At 45.7% G+C, this 22,748-nt stretch overlaps 1 protein-coding gene across 2 annotated transcripts in view; it reads left to right on the top strand.

Annotated features, from left to right (window-relative positions):
* Positions 1-11,629: 11,629 nt before the first annotated feature.
* UBAC2 (UBA domain containing 2) overlaps positions 11,630-22,748 on the top strand; it is a 171,629-nt gene continuing 160,510 nt past the window's right edge. Inside the window, exon 1 of one of the 2 annotated variants that reach the window (XM_010338813.3) lies at positions 11,630-11,768. In XM_010338813.3, the coding sequence (XP_010337115.2) occupies positions 11,738-11,768 (31 nt within the window). In that variant the 5' untranslated portion in view covers positions 11,630-11,737. The remainder of the gene's footprint in view (positions 11,769-22,748) is intronic. The other variant, XM_003928215.4, reaches the window with a different exon arrangement.

The following is a 22,748-nucleotide window of genomic DNA, read 5'->3' as shown; positions in this document are numbered from 1 at the left end:
AAGATTGTGCCGCTGCACACCAGCCTGGGCAACAGATCAAGAGTTTGTCTCAAAAAAAATCAAGGGAGCCTATGTTTCTAGAATCTGGGAGACAGCACACCTTTAGTTGTGCAGGTGGAGACTATTACTATGTGACGAACATGAAAACTGATGGGGGTGCATGGCAACATATTCAAGCTTATGTACAAGCCATTTGAGGTGGGGGCATGGAAAAATACTGAGGCCCTGTATGTATGTTATTTGTGCATGAGAATGAAACTCCTTGACCCTGAAAACAGGACAGGGAGTGGAGTGTGTGCTGTGATAAGGAACGCTGAAAACAGCCTCCCAAGAATGCGATTTGCATGTTGTACAAGGTCACAGGTGCCTCAGTACCTGACCTCAAATGGCCATCTACTGGATGTTTGAAGTTACTACAAACCCTTTTAATAAATATTGGCGGTCAGATGCTGTGGCGAACTCTCTCAGAAGAGCTACCCCCATCCCCACTCAGCTGGAATTGTCTGAGTACTTAATTCTCGGGATTCACTGCAAATCATGTATTTTGCAAAAGTGAAGTGATGTGTTGATCGTTTGCACCAGCCTGCTTCCCTCCTTGAAGGTGCCTGTGGACATCTGAGTGTGCCAGCCCCCATTTGGACCTCAGGCCAGTGAGGGATGCTGCAGTGATAATCAGGCCAACGGTGGATGCTAGAGGAAGGAGAATATGGGAGAATGAGTTCTTCTCCTCTGTTTTATCACCCCCTGGGAATGCTATGGAGAGTAGCTCGACTCCCTGGAGACTTGGGATCCTGACAGAGCTAAGCCAAAAGCTGCCTTCTTGGATGATCACACTGTTCTGGTTCTTTATTACTAATTGCTACCTTAGGAACAAACGGTCTCATCAGTGTTCTGGCAGAAACAGACAGACTTGATTTTCAGAACTGACTTTTCTTCTTTGCCAATGATCAGAGTATGATTACCAAAATGATGATATTAATAGTAGCAAGCACTTACTGTGGGCAGTACTTCTTAGAGGTTCCACCCATCACATACATGGGGGCATCAGCAGAGGGGGCAGTGACAATGATCCTTTTGGCTCCCCCAACTAAGTGATCCCCAGCCTTCTCCATGATGGCAAAGGTGCTGATGGACACCACAATGTAATCAGTGCTGGAATGACCCCACTTGATTTGGGTGGGATCTCACTCCTGCAAGATGGTGATGGCATTGTCACTGATGACAGGCTTCACATTCTCAGCCTTGATGGTGCTGTGGAACTTGAGATGGGCGGAATCATACTGGAACATGTAGGCCATGCCATTGAGATCACTGATGGTGACAATATCCACTTTGCCAGAGTTAAAAGCAGCCCTGGTGACCAGGCCCCCAATATGACCAAATCTGTTTATTCTGGCCTTCACCTTCACCATGGTGTCTCAGGGATGCAGCTGGCACTGTGCGAGAAAATGAGGCTGTCTATCGAATAGGAAAAGCAGAGACCCAGAAAACTATTTAAATGACACCTTTTATCTTAATAATTCAGGTGGATTTTTTTTCCTTCTCAATTCAACCTGTGGGTTAATTAGCAGATGTTAGGGTCTCTTTTCCTTTCCTTTAGAAGTCTAGAGTCAGGGACCAGATCCTGTCAATTGTTATCACAAAAGGTTAATGACCAATGAATGCTATACCTCTATTTTATAGGTAGACTCTCATATACCATTTAAACTCCATGATGTAAAGATAATATGGAAAATTGGAGAGGATTCAAAAACATTAAAATGAGCAAAGGGTTGAAAAGTTACAGAAATATTTAGTCTGGAGTAGAAATGGCTGAAAGGTGTTTGCAAAACTCACTTCAAATAATGAATAAACAAATCAAGAGAATATTGGGCAGATGTTTTGGTTTTGTGGCTGATGGAACAGAATTGGTTAAGGCCATTGCACAAAGCAACTGCAAGGGAATACAATAGAAGAAGCTCTGTACCGGGATCAGGGCTGCACCCAATAGTGGGCAGGTTTTAGTTGGAAGAATGGATGGCACACAAAGGCAGTGGTTCATTAAAGCAAACCTACCGAGATGGACACGTGGCATCAGAACTATCTAAGGTCAGTGTCAGGGTCCCACCATCCCTGTGCACGTTCCCCCGACTTCGGAGTCAGGCTTCCTCATGCAGGGTCCACCTGAGTCCCACTCTGTCCCCTTGTTGTGTTTGCACCAGGCAAACCCTCCTAATCCTGCTGGCTCAGAAAACCCAAGAGGTTATTATTTTGTATCTTTTTGGATATTGGTGGGGTTCTCGTTACTGAATAAATTCCATTCTAAACAAATACTCCATTCCCAGCAGGCAGAAGGATACAAACATTTGGCAGATCAGCTCAATCATCTCAGTTTAACATCTTAACCAACACCAGCTTCCACAAATAAATGATATCACTGTAGCAATATAGAGGAGACTCTGCCAGCAGACTTTCTGAGACTCTCCTGGAACATAATTTGTCTTACAATACTTTTGGAAATCCTTTGGCCATACTGGGGGATGGGTAGAGGGGAAGGAGGTGGAGTCCAGGGGTAAGAGGATAAGGAGATTAGGCAATTCGGCCTCACTTCCTTCTTTCCACTTATAGCAGCCTCTGTAAAAGCTGAGAGCAAGTCCAGTCAGGCTGCACCCACAACCTGGGAAAGGTACAACCAGACACATACCCGGTGACAGGAGTGTCAGCGAATCATAGAGCATGGTGGAGGGGGAGGGCGGCCAGCCTAAGTGTGCAGCATTTGTAGAGTCTACAGCCAGGCACAGTAACATCCTAGACCTTCACATTCACTCACCACTCAGTTGCCGACTCGCCCAGAGCAACTTCCAGTCCTGCAAGCTCCGTCCGCGGTGTGTGCCCTCTGCAGGTGGACCATTTAAAATCTTTTATATTGTAATTTTCCTGTACCTTTTCTGTGTTTAGAGACACACATACCTACCATTGTGTTACAACTGCCTACAGCATTCAGTACAGGCCCATGTTGTACAGGTTTATGGCCTGGGAACAACAGCCTATACCATATAACCCAGGTGTGAGGTAGACTACACCCTCCAGGTTTGAATAAGTACACTCTGATGTAAGCATGGTGACAAAAATGTCTTGCCAGGGACCAGAGGTAGGTGAATAGGGAGATTAGGAAATTCAGCCTTACTTCCTTCTTTTCACTTGTAGATGCTACTGGTGTCTCAACCACATTCTCTTTGCCCACCCTGGAAGTACCTAGCACTTCAGTGGCAATTCTCATATAAGCACCCATGTCCCTCTGCCTGAGGGTTTTCTCTGGATACAGGGGTGTGCTTGACCCATGCATAGAGCAGGCTGAAAGTGCCCCGGGGCTTATAACCCCCAGGAGAATCTCCTACTTGTATCTAAAACTTTTGTCTTAGAGTCTGCTTTTGGAGAGACCCAAATTGAAACAGATGGCAATAATATGAAATATTTTTAAGAATTCTAGTGATGAAATTTAATGAAGTTCTAATTCTCTTAAAAAGTATCTCAAATGTTCTGTTAACTTTTGTTACTTTTGCAGTAATTGTTCCACTGCACTGCAATCCTTTCACCCAAGTATACATCTGGAAATACTATAACAAATAACACAGTTCCCATTTTAAAGGAGGTTAAGGCTGGGCACAGTGGCTCACACCCATAGTCCTGGCCTGTAATCCCAGCACTTTGGGGAGCCTCAGCAGGAGGAACCCTGAGCCCAGGAGTTCGAGACCAGCACGGGCAACATAGTAAGACCCTGTCTCTACAACAAATAAAATAATGAGCTGGGTGTGGTAGCATGCACCTTGTAGTCCCAGCCACTTTGGAGGCTGAGGCAGGAGGATTGCTTGAGCCCAGCAGGTCAGGCTATAGTGAACCATGATCATGCCCCTGCACTCCAGCCTAGGTGACAGAGCAAGACCCTGTCTAAAAAAGAAAAAAAAAACAACTATACATAAAATTATTGTATTATATATAAATTACACACACACACATCCCACAGTTCTGAAGGCTGGGAAGTCCAAGATCCAAGGCACCAGCAGATTCGGTGTCCGATGAAGGCTGGTTCTGTTTCCAGCTGTGTTCTCACATGATTTGAGGGCAAAACAAGTGCCGTCAGGCCTCTTTTTTTTTTTTGAGACAGAGTTTCGCTCTTGTTACCCAGGCTGGAGTGCAATGGCGCGATCTCGGCTCACCGGAACCTCCGCCTCCTGGATTCAGGCAATTCTCCTGCCTCAGCCTCCTGAGTAGCTCAGATTACATGCATGTGCCACCATGCCCAGCTACTTTTTTTTGTATTTTTAGTAGAGACGGGGTTTCACCATATTGATCAGGACGGTCTCGATCTCCTGACCTCGTGATCCACCCGCCTCGGCCTCCCAAAGTGCTGGGATTACAGGCTTGAGCCACCGCGCCCGGCAGGCCTCTTTTTAAAGGGCACTGATCCTGTTCACGAGAGCTCTGCCCTCATGACCTAATGACCTTCCAGATGATCGACCTACCAGCACCACTGAACTGTGGTTTAAATTTCAACATATGCATTCTGGGGGACACAAGCATTCAGATCAGAGCAACATGTAAAATGGAATAGGCTGTAGACCTGAAAGAATACAAACAGGCTTTTCACCCACATAAGCCATGTGGCAGGATAGTCAAGATGGTTAGAATCGAGAACAATTTGGTTTTTGTGCAGCATTGTGTCTGCCACTATTGGACTTCAGGTGTTATCTTCCAATTCATTGTCAACAACCAAAAATACCCTATGGATTTCCAAACTGCTCCCCTCTAAGTAAACATCCAATGTGAATATTTTTGCATCACTGAAAATATTTAACTACTCTTTTCAAAGGTTCCAGACCCACCGTCTTTCTTTTTTCTTTTTCTTAGAGAAGGGGTCTCACTCTATGCCCAGGTAAAGAGTGCAGTGGTACTATGATGGCTCACTGCAGCTTTGAATTCCTGCCTCAGCCACCCAAATGGCTGAGACTACAGGTATGCACAACCATGCCTGGCTAGTTTAAAATTTTATTTGTAGAGGTGAGGCCTCCCTATGTTTTCCAGGCTGGTCTCAAACTCCTGGCCTCATGGGATCCTATCTTAGCCTCCAGCATGCTTGGATTTCAGGTGTGAGCCACTGTGCCCGGCCCCGTTTTCTAAGCATTAGTTTCCTATATATTATATTTTGAAAGTGCATTTGAAGCAGTCCAAAATGCATCTGAAGCCTATTTTATCCAAGGACTGACCACCAACCCTAATCATTATCTACTAATTTCCCCAGAAGGCTATTGCCGAGAATCTCTGGAGATTTGGAGAGGGATTCCTCAGCCACAAAGTGGGACATGGTATCATCTCTACGCTGGGGGCATAGTAGATACCATTTGTACACAACTTGATACTTTGGAAGTTTGTGATTCTTGTTTGTTGTTTTTGGCCCTCTCCACTACTTAGTAATTTTTTGGAAGAATTCTGGTCTATCTCAGCTATTCAAAAGGAGCACCGTACTAAAGGCAGGTGAAAGCAAGGGGAAGGTGGTTGTCAGGGATGCATGGCCAACAGTCTTCCCTCCTGCCTGAAAAAGACTCTCTTCTTTGACCAAAACTCCAGTCAGGTGTCTTTGAATCTTCTGCTTGAGTAGGTGCCACTTTGAACATCCCTTTCTGTCCTTACAGAACCCAGTGTCAGCAGGAATCCTGCTAAGTGGGTCTAGTGAAAAGCTCCTACTCTTGGTTGACCACCTTTGATAACTGATCACCCTGGCCCAACTTCAGCAGGAATCCTATTAGGTCTGTTCAGACAGAAACCGCCTTATCCTTGTTGCTTTCTCTTAGTAATTTTCCATGCATGCTTTCCACCTTGCTCCTTGAATATAAATCTCCATATGTCCTTGGTAAAGTTGGTGTTGCGTTCAATCTCTCCCCACTGCATGGCCCTGCAGTGCCCCTCTACCTATCACCATGGCCCCCTGAACAAAGTCTGCCTTACCATCTGATATGGTTTGGCTGTGTCCCCATCCAAATCTCACCTTGAATTGTAATCCCCACAATCCTCATCAGTCTAGGGAGAGAACTGGTGGGAGGTGTCTGGATCATGGGGGTGGTTTCCCCATGTTGTTCCCATGACAGTTTATGAGTTTTCACAAGATCTGATAGTTTTATAAGGGGCTCTTCCCCCTTCACTTGGCATTTCTCTCTCCTTCCACCTTGTGAAGGATGTGTCTGATTCCCTTCTGCCATAATTTTAAATTTCTTGAGGCTTCCCCAGCCAGGTAGAACTGTGAATCAATTAAATCTCTTTCTTTTATAAATTACCCAGTCTCGGATATTTATAGCAGTGTGAGAACAGACTAATGTACCATCTTGATGCACCATCTTGAACAAGTGTCATGAATCATTTTTTTCTTTAACCTTACCCACCTGGAGATTTTCCTGATGTGAAGACCTCAGAAATTCTGTTATTTATTTATTTAATTTAATTTTATTTTTTTGAGATGGAGTTTCGCTCTTGTTACCCAGGCTGGAGTGCAATGGCACAATCTCAGCTCACCGCAACCTCTGTCTCCTGAGTTCAAGCAATTCTCCTGCCTCAGCCTCCCGAGTAGCTGGGACTACAAGCGTGCGCCACCATGACCAGCTATTTTTTGTATTTTTAGTAGAGACGGGGTTTCACCATGTTGACCAGGATGGTCTCAATATCTTGACCTCATGATCCACCCATCTTGGCCTCCCGAAGTGCTGGGATTACAGGTGTGAGCCACCGCACCTGGCCTGAAATGCTGTTTTTTAAAGGAAGTCAATGGCTTCACATCAAAATGAGCAGGATACAACATTTTGCAAAACACATTCCATTTTTTATGGGCTCACTCTTTCACAGTAGAAGACAGAAACCCAATAATTGAGATAATGGTGTAAGTTTTATAAAGTAGGTATACATCAAGTGTGATGTCAGCACAGAAGAGCGGATAACCACTTCTGCCATTACAGTCTGGAAGAGGTACCATTTCAGCTGATATTGTGGCAAAATAGTTTACCCAGCAGAGGGAGTGGGTAACTTATCCACTCAATGATGTTCTTAAAGTACCAACATAGGAATGCTAGGCAGCAAATGATTCTTTTAATGCATATGTCCACACATTGTTATGTGTAGGTAGCCTTATTAATTTGGTTGTAAATAAAAGGGTAATAATAAAAATGAAATCACCAAATTCTATAAATTTGACCTCAAAATATGCTGTAAGTTGTTCTGATATTATTCCTACTCTACCTGGGAAGGCCGAGCTGTTACCTAGAAAGACGAACTGTGGAAGCTGGCTGTGGATTGGTGATACCTGACCTCATGAGTCTGGCTTACTCTGACTCCTTCTGGGTCTCTATGGTGGAGACAGCCCTTCACCTCTGCAAAGCTTATCCAAGTGTCTGGTGATTTTTTCATAGTGTACATAGCTTCTAAGGCAGGCGTCCCCAAACTTTTTACACAGGGGACCAGTTCACTGTCCCTCAGACTGTTGGAGGGCCGCCACATACTGTGCTCCTCTCACTGACCACCAATGAAAGAGGTGCCCCTTCCTGAAGTGCGGCGGGGGGTGCTGGATAAATGGCCTCAGGGGGCCGCATGCAGCCCACAGGCCGCAGTTTGGGGACGCCTGTTCTAAGGCTTACAAACATACTCCTACCTTCCCAATGTAGAAAGCAGATTCAAAAACAGATTCAGCAAAACAGCAAGGGAATAGGTGATTCCTAGGGATCAACAGAATGAGTTCTTCATAATAAAATCTAAAAAAAGAGAAAAGGTGGAAATATCAGCCAGGGCAACAGAAATGATATACACCAGGAGTTTCAGGAACTTCATAGTAAAGGTCAGATGAATTACACGGTGTAGGGTTTCCTCCACTTCTGCACTACTGACAATCCAGGTGGGGTAATTCTTTACTGTGGGAGGGGCCAGGGAGAGGTTGGCCTGGTATTGTTGGATGTTTAGCAGCACCCTGGCCTTAGCCCATTAGATATCAACAGCATCCCCCCACCACATTGTGATGTCCAAAAATGTCTACATATATTGCCCCCTGGAAGTCAAAACTGTCCCCCCGAGAATCACTACACTAGGGCATCTCAGACTTTAAGGTGCACACAAATTACCTGGGATACCTCCCAAAGTGCCAGAATTACAGAACTGTATCTGGTGGGCAAATGTCTTTAATGTCTGCTTTTCAGTTTGTTGCAACACATTGCTTTGGTTGAAGCATAAGAGGAAAACCTGGCCTCACATAGATACACCCAGTGGCTGGAAAAAGAAGCATTTTAATAGCCTTTCGGGTGATACATTATTTTTTGATACTACACCATAACTTAGCAAGTGGTAGTTTCTTAAAGGTTAGCTGCAATGAGGAATCTGAAACCGTAGGAATGAATATTTTAGACTCTTACATTAAAGTTTATTGGTTTATTTTACGGTTCAAATTGATCTTTTACCCATATAAGATTTCATAACATTATACAGCAGTCAACTGGAAAATCCAGTTATGTAGCTCTTCCAACTGCACAGTGGAAAACTCTATACTTGTGTGGGGGTAACCTCTCACATGGGCACCAAGGAAAGAGAGCTGTGCAAACGCCAGGCATAATTAGTGCCTGAAGAATATCTTAGTTTATAGCATTATTACTCAGTTATTTCCTTTATATAATCTTTTACATATAATCATACATTGGTTTACAGAATTAGTGCCTGAAGTATAACTTACTGCTTACATATATCTAGCTTATATAATCATACTTAGTACTTACATCTAGCATACTTAGTCCCATATAATCTTTCTATACAATCATACAGGTATTGTAGTCAGAGCTGTACCAACACATTTAGTACTGATTTATATGATCCTTCTATATAACTATATAGCAGTTTGTACTAGTAGGAATGCCTAGAGCAGTCACAAAGCAGAAGCAGTACATGGGAAAACAGCCAGACCAGGACAAGAACCAAAGAGCCAGGTGGTGGTGTCCCTGCCTGAAAGAGCATATGCTGTATGGAAGGTTTGGAGCAAGAGCCTCTCCTGAATAAGGAGTTGTAGTACTTGCATCCAGTTCCTGTGGAAAATAGGCCTCAGGCCTGAGATCCCGCAAGTAACTGAGGGAAAAGAACTCCTCTGGTATGACCAGGTCACAGCAGCTGTACGCCCTGTCAGCTTTTTCTCACTTCTGCGCTAGCTCCAATCATCCTCCCATAAATATCTTAGAAAACAGCACAAGTCCGTCACCTCCCACTGCACTGGTTTACAGTGTTTTTCTGTAAGAATCCTTTGAAGTCTCCAGGCCCCAGATAAGAAGTGTTGCACACAACACCTGTTGCACAGAGCCTACCTCCATGCCTCGGTGACCTAATGGGGGTAGACCCCTTTTCTGTTCATGACCCTCTACTACTGCTGCACACAGCACGGCCCCCTACTGCGCAGGCCCACCTCTCTGCCTAGGTGACATAATGGGGTGGCCCCTGGCCTGTTACGTGATTATGTATGCCCTATCATTAAGCCTACAGATGACCTAACTCACGGTCCTTCCCCCTGCCTTGTACCCAATAAATACAGACATTTCTGGACATTCGAGGCCTCACCTGTCTCCGCTCATAGGTGGCATGGCCCCTGAAGGCCAGTTGCTCATCTCCAGTTCTTCAGTGTCCTGTCTGTTTACTTCTCAGACCCTGCATCTCAGCACAGCATAAGGAATACCCCACAACCCTGTGGGGCCAACAGCCCTACACTTGTAAGAGTAGAAAATAAAAATAATGTCTTAGCATTATTATGAAAACAGTTCTGGACTTTGCTTCACCTTAATGGGTCAGGGTGTAGCCAATCAACAGCTTCTGCAAACCATAAAGGATGTTTTGACTGTTGTTTTCCTGAAAAATAACTCGAACAAACCTAAAGGTAAATGTAAAACGTACTTCAAGACTGTGGAAAGGGCTGGGCACAGTGGCTCAAACCTATAATTCCAACACTTGGGAGGCTGAGGCAGGCAGATCACATGAGGTTAGGAGTTCGAGACCATGGTGATCAACATGGTGAAACCTTGTCTCTACTTAAAATACAAAAATTAGCCGGGCATGGTGTCAGGCGCCTGTAGTCCCAGCTACTTGGGAGGCTGAGACAGGAGAATCGCTTGAACCCAGGAGGCAGAGGTTGCAGTGAGCCCAGACTGTGCCACTGCACTCCAGCCCGGGAGACAGAGTGAGACTCCGTCTAAAAACAAACAAATAAAAAAGACTGTGAAAATGAACTTTACAAACAAGGCCTAAAGAAGCAAATAAAAGGCATACTTTTGCCTTCTAAAAATAATGAACGTTAACATTTGGCCCCCTGGAACCTCTCTTTGAGGGCAGGGGCTGTGTTGATCTACAAATCTCAGTTTTAGCACTGGCTGGCACTTACGAGCTCAAAGTTGTTTGTTTGTTTGTTTTAAGTACCCCACAGCCTATCCCTTTCAGTTAGCTCGGTGGTGCAGTCAGTTTCCCCATAATATGCATTCTCACATAATTGTATGTATTTCTGGGGTACAGCCGTGCTGTTTCCATACATACAAACTTTGTGTAACCATCTAATCAGGGTAATTAGCACATCCATCAATGAAACACTTGTCATTTCTTTGTGGTGAGAACATCCAACATCCTCTTCTTTAGCTATTTTGAGTCATTATTGATGAGTATAGTCATCCAAATGTGCAAGAGTACACCAAAACATATTCCTTCTAACTGTAACTTTGTACCTGCTGACCAAGCTCTCCCCATCTCCCTCCGCACTAACTCTCCTCTGTAAAAGAGTAACCACTCTTTTACCCTTTTTTATGAGATCAACTTAAAAAAGCTTTTTAAGACGACTGCATGTTTTCAGGCTAACGGTCATTTAAAAACCGCGACTTTGGTAAAGAGTAAGTCATTCTGCTGGGGTAAAAATATTAAATGGCTTGAGTCTGGAAGCTCGCGGGGCACAAGTGCAGGGTCGCTCTGCCGGGCTCGCGGCGCCTGGGACCCCCAGCACAGGGGGGGGCAGGGTGCTGACTCCCGGGCCCACGACACTCGGCTCCGGTGGTGTGGATTCCGCGCGGGACCCACGAGGGAGCAAAGGCGGCTGGACCGCCAGGCTCTCGGTATCCGGAAGAACCTGTTCCACCTCTCCGGCTCCCGCACCCCTCCATCTGCATCTGCGTGACCTCTCAGACTCCGCTGGACACCGGAACCCGAGACAGACCCCACTGCAGTCAAAAGCCCGCGGGGAGCCAGCTTCAAGGGACGGCCCGGAAAGACAGAACGCGCGCGGAAGGCGCCGGGCGTCCAGTCTCGGGAGAGGTTTGAGGCTGCGCTCATGCCCACAGCCGGCAATCCAGAGGAATCCGCAGCTTTCTGCGTAACTACCAGAGGTAAGGTGGCACTGGACACAAACGTGAGGCTCCCAGGAACTACACCTCCGCTGCCCGAGTGCCATCCCTTTTTACCTCAGGCAGCTCTGGCAATCGTTCCTACCTGAAGAGCTGGCCCCTCCCCTCCGGACGCACTTCCCTTTCCCGGCAGGAAGAAGGGCGCTGACCCAGGGGGCGCACGCCCCTGGCTGCGCATGCGTTATTCGTCAACGGCGAGTGGCCTCGCGGCGCCGGATTCGCCGCCCCGCCGTGAGTGCGCCTGCGCGGTCGCCGGGGCTCCCACCTCAGCTTCCCCTCCCCCTGGTCCCCGCGGGGGCTCCGAGCCCGGCGGGACCATGTTCACCAGCACCGGCTCCAGTGGGCTCTGTGAGTACTGGCCGCCGCCGTCCTGGCTGCCCCTACACGCCAACCTGGGCACCTCCTTGAGGAGGCTCTGGCAGCGGGGACCCTCGGGTTTGCCGGAGGTGGTGGGGCCGACCCTCCAGACCCGCGGCCGAACCCTGCTAGTTCCTGGCCTAGGGGGTCAGCGGAAACCGCCCTCACGTCGGCCTGGAGGGGCGAATGGGGACCGCCGGCCCCGACCCTACCTGGTGTCCCCAGGTGCAGTGGTCAGGAGTCTCTTGGGGCCGCTGCCAGTGGGCTAGTGCCCTGGTGTTTGCGTGGGCCGGCCCCAGGCCCTTCGCGGCGCCAGTGCAGCGCTGAAGGAAGGGGCCGCCCCCCTCACCTTGCCCCATTCATTTAAGCTCCCAGGGGACGGAACTGACTGTCCCCCCCGCCCCCACCTGCAAAGTTTAGCCTCCGCTTTGGAAGCTGACCTCTCAGTTTCACTTGGATGTGTTTCTGCTCCAGGCCCCAAGAAGAGTTTTTAGACAAACAAACACTGATGAGAGTGCTTACAAGTGGAGGGAAGTTAGGAAGTCGTGGCGTGGGAGCGCAGCTGTGCTGCTGGTTATTGCTGTTTTCCTGGCGTGTTAGCCGGGGCGGGGGGCGGTGGGGGGGGGCAGCAGGTAGGGGGCGGAGAAGTATTTTTACAGCCAGTTGAACGACTTTTCTCTGACCCAGAGTGTGTGGAATTGACTTTCGGTGAGGTAGACTGCGTGTTAACAGTTAGGCACGGGTACAGCAGCGGAAAACAGCTCTAATTTTGCAATTTCCATATGTCACTGTTCATACTCCATGTGAAGTTAATGCTGCTGGAGGACAGAAACATCTGACATTTCCAAATACTAAAGATCTGTTGGGAATGTCATGAGTCTTCTGAGAATACCTGTCTTGTCTTATAGTCTTAACAGTAAGTTAGTATCAGAGCCACAGGCATAATTTTAAATTTTCCTCACTTCTCAACTTCTCAGGTTTTGAAGTAGTTTCAATATTTATGATTTCCTTTGTTTCATAATTAATTTGATTCATGGCATCTTTCATGTGTTGGTCCCAGAGTATGTTACCTCTACTAACGAGTTGATCTTCCCCAAATAACCCTTTAGAAAAAGAACCTTATTACTGTAGTTGAAGGTGACAGTTCAAAAAGGTGGTATGGTTGCCCTGGGATCACACAGTGAGCCAGGAACTGGTGGTTAGGAAATTTGTGGTAGAATTCTTCAATTTCAGTTGTTCTTTTAGCATTTTGATCTATCCTTGCTGGCCAAAGTACATATAAAAAATTAAAAGGGGAGTCTGTTATTGGTTGCTGTACTGTACTAGCTATGAGATTATATTGGCCATGTGTATTCAAAGTTGATACAGGGTGACTGTGGGGAAGGTAATTATCTATGGCACATGGTGGTGAGTGTTGAATTTTAGGAAACAAATTGTTGTCCAGGGAGAGGCCTAGGCCTGGATCCCCTCTGCAGCTGTCTTGGCCTGTTTCTAAAATTAAGTGCTTCTGCAGTGTAAGAGTTGTTGGGGTTGGTCTCAGTGGCTCACGCCTGTAATTCCAACACTTGGGGAGGCCAAGGTGGGCAGATCACCTGAGGTCAGGAGTTCGAGACCAGCCTGACCAAAATGGAGAAGCCCCATCTCTACTAAAAATACAAAATTAGGTGGGCGTGGTGGTGCACACCTGTAATCCCAGCTACTTGGGAGGCTGAGGCAGGAGAATTGCTTGAATCCGGGAGGTGGAGGTTGCAGTGGGCCGAGATCACACCGTTGCACTCCAGCCTGGGCAGGAAGAACTAAACTCTGACTCAAAAAAAGAGTTGTTGGGATGGCAGTTCCTCAGAAGACTGTGTCTTACATGCTCTTTCTACAAACATTTTGGGCATCTTCTCTGGACCATGAAGTGGGCTAGGTGCCGGGAACGCAGCAATGAACAGTTCCTGGTCTCAGTGCATGTGGTGCTGACAGTGAAATTTAGGCATAGTTTTCCAGGACTGGTCATAAGAAAAGGCCGTGCGTCAGCTTAAAATTTTTTTCTCTGAAGAAGCTACCCACTGAGGGGGATTTCCTTTATTTTATTCTTTTTATTTATTTATTGAGATGGAATCTTGCTCTGTCACCCAGGCTGGAGTGCAGTGGCAGATCTCGGCTCATTGCAACCACTGCCACCGGAGTTCAAGTGATTCTCGTGCCTCAGCCTCCCAAGTAGCTGGGATTACAGGGCGCCTGACATCAAACCCGGCTGATTTTTGTATTTTTAGTAGAGACAGTGTTTCACCATGTTGGCCAGCATGGTCTTGACCTCCTGACCTCAAGTGATCCTCTGCCTATGCCTCCCAAAGTGCTGGGATTACAGGCATGAGCCACCCTTGATTTCCTTTAGATAAATTGAGGGACCCTTTAGTAAATCAAAATTCAGATCCTGAGTAAGAATCTGAAAGAAGGATGATCTGTGTGCGCCCCCCATAGGTGGTGAATAACAGTCCCTTTCCAGGGAGAAATCCCTGCTATTTCCTACTACCTGCATGTTTCTCATGTTTTGTGGTTATTAGATAATAGTGTTTCAGTGTTAAACTTGCTTTTCTCTCTCATCCATTCAGCGAGTGCCTGTTGAGTATGCATATCAGACACACACTGTTGATATAGAGAGGATAAAGTAATGAGCAGGACAAAGGTGACCAGCATCAAGTAGGCTAACAAGTCAGTATGATTCACATAGTGATAAGTAACATGAAGACAATGAGAGGTGAACTGTGAAGACCGAAGTTATGGTGGAGGACCACTTTAGCATGCATGGTCACAGAGAGTAGCCAGGAAGGTGACATTTGTACTGAGACCCAAATGGTGTGAAGGAGCCAACCATATCAGTTTGTTGAAAACTCTTCATTTTGAAGAAAGGGACAGCAGTACAGTTTCAGACACAGTACAGTTGAAAACACTCTGCTGTGCCTATTTCAAGTGCTTGAAACTATATTGCTGTCTGCCCAGTTATGCAATTATGAGCAGGTAAAAGTGCATAGGATTAGTGGTCATTACTCACTTTAGATTCCTTGCTTATTGACCAATGCTGTCACTCAGCTCTACATTGTGTAACATGTATATCATTTATTAATATACTCTAGTTCACCCCACAGTATGTTCGCTGTGTAATGATGGATGCAGCCAACATTAATTGCATGTCTAATATTTTCCAGAAAAATTCCCGCCCTCGAGGAGTTCAGTGTCTATTGTGCAAAACTGTTTTAAAAAGAATATCTGTGCTCGGTGCTATGGGTTTATTGCAGGGGGTGGGCTGGTTGTGGAAGTAGGGGGCAGTTGAGGAAGACTTCCCAATGTAGCAATATTTGGGCTGACTTTTGAGAGTTTGGCAGGCATCATAGGGTGGAGAAGGCCTCAGAGGGACAGAACCTGGACAGGGCTTGGCAAAGAGGCAGGAGGGAATGAATTAGGGATGGTTATGACTGGAGTGAGCTATTCCTAAGAGGTGTGTGGTGAAGTCTTTAAGAGGATAGTGGAAGGTGAGACAAGAACTGGTGACAGAATTTGTGAACATTTCAAACTTTAAAGTGGGGAAAAAAGCAGGTGCCAGGGAAGAAGACTGAGGAATGGCTAAGGAAGTAAGGAGACATCCGGGAGGAGAGAATTTCAGGGGAGAGTGGCTGATAGCATTATACACTGCAGAGATTTTCCAAACAGGCCTGAAGAGTGGCCTGTGGGAAAGAAAGAGTCCGCCAGCCCAGAACTTTTCTGGAATAGCTTGTCCAATAGTTGGGGAGAGAAGTCAGATTATAATTGGCTGAGGAATGAGTAGGACATAGGTGGAGACAGTGAGCTTGGAAAGCACTTTCAAAATCTCGGTTATGAGAATCGAGAGGGAATTGTGCTTAGAGGTGGCCGCAGGTGTAAGGGAGAGTTTGTTTAAGTTGAGAGGAGGCTTAGCTTGTTTAAAAAGGTGTTGGGAAAAACCATGGGAAGGATGTGGTTGAAAATACAGACAGGAATGAGTGATAGGGCTGAGTTGTGAGGAACTGTAGGAAGTGAGGATCTGGGACCCAGGGCAGGCGTGCTTCTCACTGCTGTGGGAGGGAAGAGGAGGGGTTACTCTTGGTCATAGAATAGTGGTTCTCAAATGCTGTTCCTGTCTCCGCTGAAAAAAAAAATCAGTCACGGTGTTTCTGAATGTACACTTTCTTGGGTCCTCTTCCCAGAGGGTCAGATTCAGAAGAGCTAGCATGAGTGTCAGAAACCTGTTATTTTTTTGTTTTAAGAAATGTGTATTTTTAAAGCCCCCTCATCCTCCCACCCCAGGACATTCTAATGGACAAACAGATTGAGATGGAGGCAAGAGGGCAGTCATAGGCATGGCAGAGAGAACAGAGTCTGGTGGGCTGATGAGAGAAGATAGAAGATAGAAAGATTCTAAAGATGTGTATTCTGGTAGGTTGTGTTATTAAAGCTGATTGAATCTGGGGAGAGGGAGGAGTCAAAGGTGACTTTGCTTTACCACTTGGGCAGCTGGGTGGACAAATAATGTTCCCAGTCACTAGAGAGGGGATGCAGAGAAGCAGGAGCTCATTTCAGGAGATGAGTTCAGCTTTGCATCTTTGCATTGTTGAGGGGTTTGCAGAATCCAGTCAGTGGTACTCAGGGGACACTTGGAGAAAGAAATCCAGAGCTGGACTGGATTGGACATGAGTAGGTGAGAGTTAGGCCATGGGTGTGAATGAGGACTCCAGGGACGAGGGGACAGATAGAAGCTGAGGACAGACCTTCAGGTCATTCCAGTATGTAAGGAATGGATAGAGAAAGAGGAGGCAAAAAGTAGGTAGAGCTGGGGGCTTCCATAGGAGGAGCTGTGGCTCTTCCCCCAGACCAGTGGATGTGCCCTCTTCCACAGAAGTACATATCCCACAGCTCTGCTTGCCAGCCTCTGCTCCCTCCATGTCTCCAGTCTATCAGCCCATTTGTGGCATCTCTTTCTTCATATCTGTAGAGGTTCAGTCAGGGTGGTGGAAAAATTGTAGAATAGACACAAACCTTCTTGGAAGGCCAGGAGGTTTTTACAAAAGTCCTGGGAAAGAATGAGCTGAAGGCAGTGGTTCTTACGCAGAGGCAATTAGGCAGAAGCAGATACAAAGGAATGTGGGGGAGTTTATCTAAAAAGCTTGTTTACTTATGTGGTCCTAAGACTGACCTTTGAACATCCAGTTTGAACATCCACAGTGCATGACTGCTTTCTACTTGGGGGGATCAACAATGTTATTACTCACAAATGGTGTTTGCTTTCAGCCTGGGAATCTGACCCTTAATCATTATCCACAAGTGTGTTGACTCAAAGCCTCTGTCATTAAATCTGTACTGAATAAATGCCTGGTGAGCCAGCTGTTCAGGGCCATGGCTGCTAACTCTTTATAGCACCCTTCTTGGGGTCTGTAAGCTGCCTGGACCCCCGGCCTGCTCTTTCACTGGATATCTGTGTCTGAGTGCATTAGTTGATCCGTTGCTGGGTCAGTGTCTGCCTGTTGGATCTGGCAGTATCCAGTCTGGAACCTATAGTTCATTACCAGACTCCTAGAGACCTGACACCTCTGTCCTGTGGTGCTCATTGAGCAAACCCTAACTTAGCATTGATTTATGGGGTCAAGTCTGAGCCCTTGGCACCGTTTCTCAACTAAGTTTCTGGTATTAATTTCGCAGCTAAGTTTCTGGGATTCAGTCATCCCTCTGTGCTACCTCTGTTCTGTCCTAGGCTCAAGGCTATTCTCTGTCTCTCCCCATTTCACTCTTCACCCATCCAAAAAATCAGGAGCATTCATCTGGGTGCTCCTTCCCCTTCCTACTCCCTCTCTCTGACTTGTTCATCCAATCCAGAAGAATGAAATAGCCTCCTCTTGAGACCCACCCGCTACCGATTCTGAACTCTTTCTTTCCTGTCTTTTCTCACGCCAGTCCTGTTTCTTCTTTGTCTTCATTCCCTCCCCTGCAGGAATGAGCTTGGCACGTGGTTTCAGCTGATGCTTTCTCCTGTGTGTGCCTTAGTGGCACTCCCTCCCAGAGTTGGGAGCTTCTGCCTGCTGCTGTGTTGACCTGGGGGGATGCATTCTTATTTAGTGAGAGGGCAGAGTATAGAGGTGTAACACACAGGCCTGGAAGTGAGACTGCCTGTACTTCAGATCCTTTATTGATTGGAAGGTTAATATGTGTGACTCCTAGAATTTTGCCATAGTAACTACTCAGGTTTAAGGAGTATCAACTGGATCTTTCTTCTGAGCCTATTCTTAGAAATACAAAAGTATAACCCATCCAACAACTCTAGCTTATACCTTCCCAACTGCTGACCACCTTCTTTCCAGCTCATAAAAGGTGAGTTTCCCTTATTTTTCTCCCTTTCTCACCTCCCTTTGCTTTTTAGCCCCGTGCAATAAGTCTGCTGCTCTTCAATGGCGAGGCCCTGTTCTGGGCTCATTGTGGCCTGCTTCTGCCCCACTGTACCAATGAGCTTCTCTGAGTAAAACTCTTATTTGATCCAAAACATTTGGTAGGGAGCCTTAGGCCAGATGCAATTAGAGAATTTTGATGAGCCCAAAGTCCACTGGTGTCAGTGGTGTGGACATTTGTCTCACTGTAGAGCTGGGTGAGCCCTCAGGACTGGTGGGGTCATTCGAGGCCTTCACTCTTCACCTTCGTTCCAGTTTAGGATCCTGCCTTGGGAACCTAAATACCCTGTCCCCGGCATACTGCTGAAAGGGAAACCAATATTGACTCCTGCTCTTTTTTTGGTGTTGTCACGAAGGAGCAAACCATGTTCCTACTGACATTCTTTCTTAAGTATGCATTCAATGTGTGGCAGATGATCCAAATCTTTATTTTTGCTTCTGTCTCTCTCTCTCTCTCTTTTTTTTTTTTTTTTTTTTTTTTTTTTGAGACATAGTTTCGCTCTTATTGCCCAGGTGAGAGGGCAGTGGCGTGATCTCTGTTCACTGCAACCTCTGCCTCCTGGGTTTAAGCGATTCTCCTGCCTCAGCCCTCAAGTAGCTGGGATTATAGGTGCCCGCCACACACCCAACACAGCTTCTCCAGCTCTCTAAATTTCCTGTGTTGAAGATCGACTGTACCCTACCTAGTCACAGATTTAGTTTTGAAATAGGCCATCAAGCCCTGACCTCAGCTTGGTGTGAGGGTGTGCCTGTACTCACAGCCCCTCAAGGGTTCTTTTCAGTAACCCCCCTCTTCCTGTCCTGTCTCTTCAGGAGGGAAGCCTCACATGTAGCCCTGATCTGGCTGAGAGGACTGTGGGAGCCCGGGACTGCCTTGTACTCACTCTTGGAAAGTTCTGCATTCTGCTATGGAGCCTCCCTTTGGTGGCAGCCCTTCTCTTTTGGTACCTTAGGGGAAATTCCAGTTTTATCATCTTGTTTTGGTTGGAGTTCTGTTTTGTGAGCCAGGAACCATTTGGCTCTCTTCTTTAAGGGCAACTTTAGAGTTTATACTTTTCTGCTATTACCAGGCCTGGGTTGCCCAAACCCTGAACAGCTACGTTTACTCTTGGGGACACGCGCTTCCCCACCTGTCTTAAGTTTTTGGGGAATGCATTTTTGAAACTTCCAAGGGATATACTCTTCATAAATTTTAGTGGCTAGGCACAGTGGCTCATGTCTATAATCCCAGCACTTTGGGAGGCCGAGGCGGATGGATTACCTGAGGCCAGGAGTTTGAGACCGGCCTGGCCAACATGGTGAAACCCTGTCTCTAGTAAAAGTACAAAGTTAGCTGGGCATGGTGGCAGGTGCCTGTAATCAGCTACTCGGGCAGCTGAGGCAGGGAGAATTGATCCTGGGAGACAGAGGTTGCAGTGAGTTGAGACCATGCCATTGCACACCTGTAATTCCAGCTACTTGGGAGGCTGAGGCAGGGAGAATCACTTGATCCTGGGAGGTGGAGGTCGCAGTGAGCCAGGATCGTGCCACTGCACTGCAGCCTGAGTGACACAGTGAGACTCTGTCTTTTTTTTTTTTTTTTTTTTTTGAGACGGAGTTTTGCTCTTGTTGCCCAGGCTGGAGTGCAATGGCGCAATCTCGGCTCACCGCAACCTCCGCCTCCTGGGTTCAGGCAATTCTCCTGCCTCAGCCTCCTGAATAGCTGGGATTACAGGCACGCGCCACCATGCCCAGCTAATTTTTTGTATTTTTAGTAGAGACGGGGTTTCACCATGTTGACCGGGATGGTCTCGATCTCTTGACCTCGTGATCCACCCGCCTCAGCCTCCCAAAGTGCTGGGATTACAGGCTCGAGCCACCGCGCCCTGCTCGAGACTCTGTCTTAAAAAAAAAAAATTAGCTAAGATGGAAAGCTAGGCATTAACTAGAGAGGGACAAGCTTAAGAGATGATGCTTTTAAAAAATGTTTCTTTTTGTTGTAAAAGTAACATTAACCACACTATAGGAAGTTTGGAAAATTGAGAAAAACCACTCTTAGCATTTTATTTAACTTCTTCATCTTTTCTTATTCTATCCACTTAATTTCTTGTGTTAAAATAACTGACTTTGTTATAAAATGAGTACATGTTCATCAAAGACAATTCTGTGATGCAGGAAAGCACTAGGAAGAAATAAAGTGGCATTTATTCATGTTGTGGTGTCTGCTGTCTTTCCAGTACAGAAATGAGTATCCAAAGAAATAGGTAAAGTTAATTTATCTCAATACTACTTACTTGCTTTTATTTCACCCAACAGAATCTTTTAAAATGTGATCATAATGATCTGCTTTTTTCTTTTTCTTTTTTTTGAGATGGAATTTAGCTTTTGTTGCCCAGGCTGGAGTGCAGTGGCACGATCTCGGCTCACTGCAACCTCCTCCTGTGTTCAAGCGATTATCTTGCCTCAGCCTCCTGAGTAGCTGGCATTACAGGCGCCCACTGCCATGCGCAGCTAATTTTTGTATTTTTAGTAGAGATCGGGTTTCAACATGTTGGCCAGGCTGGTCTTGAATTCCTGACCTCAGGTGATCCATCTACCTCAGCTTTCCAAAGTGCTGGGATTACAGGCGTGAGCCACCATGGCAGCCCCCACTTTTTCCCTTTGTCGTAAGTGTTCCCCTAGGATGCTGTGCTTGCAGTATTAGGTGGTTTCTCCCCTCCTTTTTTTAATTTTAAAGTACAGTAATGCCGAGAGCATCTTAACTTTCAGATACTCGTAGAAGTGAAAGAAGGTTGAATCAAATATGTTCTCATATAACTTTGAGTACATACTACGACATGTCAATCCCAAAGGGTAGTACCAATTTAAACTCCACCAGGAATTTAAGGGAGAAAAGATTGCTTTTCTTAAGTTATTGTATTTCATTTTCATAGAAGCCTTATGAGGATAGGTATTGTTATTTTTCTGCTCTACCAGTGAGTCTTTTCAGGCTCAGAAAATAATTTGTCCAAGATTACATAGCTGGTAGTATGTGGAAGAGCTGAGATTTGACTCCAATTTGTCTGCTTCCAAAGCCTGTAGTTTCTACTGTGTCATAAAATGAGAATTTAGTCCCTTTAGTGGAAAATGGCAATGGCAGTATGACTCGTTAAACCTTAGGATGAACATCTGGGAAAAATAATTATTATTTAAATAAGTGTGCTACATGTCTATATAGTTCTTATGGTTTTTCAGTCAACAACTAATAACTGACTTATTACTAGTTTTACTGGTAACATACTATGTGCTAGGCACTGTTCTAAGCAGTTTACATATATTGACTCACTTAATTCTCAGAACAGCCCTGTGAGGTAGATACAGTTATTCTCCCCAATTGTGGATGAGGAAACTGAGGCACAGACATTTAAGTAACTTTCCTAGTGAGGAACAGGACTAGGATTTGAATCCAGATGGTATGGCTTCCTATTCTTTGTTGCTCATTACTGCTCAACTACTGTGTTGCTCAACCACTGGGATCGTCTCGGGCGAGTGATGTAAATAGTAGCTCAGGTTGGTGTAGAGCTGGAGTGGCAATGTGCTTTTCCCTCCTCCCCTTGGGATCATGGTAGCCACTTTCCTGGTCCCTACCATGCTCCTTCTTGTGGCTGCCAGTGCCCAGGTCTCCCTCTTCCCACGTCAGAACTGAGATCCAGTTGGCCTTTGGTAGACATGTTTTATGTCCTAATTAGGATATTTTTGTAGCAGTTAGTGCTCTACCGTTGTTTTCATTTGTGTAGCCTCAGTTTTTCTCTTCCCTTATGAAGTCATCTTCCTTTTCCAACTTTTTCCATTCTCAACCTGTCTCGATAGCAGTTTTAGTAACGTAGGCGGAACCTATCTAACATCAGGCAATTTTAAAATTGGCATTTTCATAGCATTTTAATAAGGGAAGCTTGCTAAGGCATATCTCATTAATAATTTACTCTAGCATTTTTGAAGTGTGCTTTGTGAAACACTGATACAATGAGGAACTCCTGAAGTTTTAACCCTCATTTAAATTATGAGTATAAATGAGAATTATAAAGTAATCCTATTTAAATTATGACTTTCCCCCCAGATTTTTCCCTAAGGCTTCCTAAGTTACGTTGCCATTGTTTTCAGTCATTTCCTAGAATGTAGTCCCTTCAGTGGACATGATACAGTGGGAAGAGCATGGCACTAATCTTTGGAAATGGTTTTATAGACAAGTTAGGTTGGGATGTTGTTGGCTATATTGATTTTTGACATTGACAATGCAGATTAACACTTCAAAGACCCTTTGCAGCCCTGCAAAAGAGACTTTATTAACTCTGTTTCTAAGATTTATTGGGGGAAATAAGATAGAGGGAAAAGAAATTTTCATTTCATTGTACTGCCCAGATTTGATCATTATTTTTGTATTGCTGTTGTATAATTTTTTCTCTTTTATATTTTATGTAAATACACATTTTAAAGGAAAGATCTGCCTATATAGTTTCATATTCTGCTTTTTTCATTTAATCTTCTTGGGTGAATTCACTCCACGTCATTAGTAATC

This window comes from Saimiri boliviensis, chromosome 16, assembly GCF_048565385.1.
Source record: "Saimiri boliviensis isolate mSaiBol1 chromosome 16, mSaiBol1.pri, whole genome shotgun sequence".
Lineage (NCBI taxonomy): Eukaryota > Metazoa > Chordata > Mammalia > Primates > Cebidae > Saimiri > Saimiri boliviensis.
The sequence above is the reverse complement of the archived record's forward strand: the minus strand, read 5'-3'. Positions and strand labels throughout refer to the sequence as shown.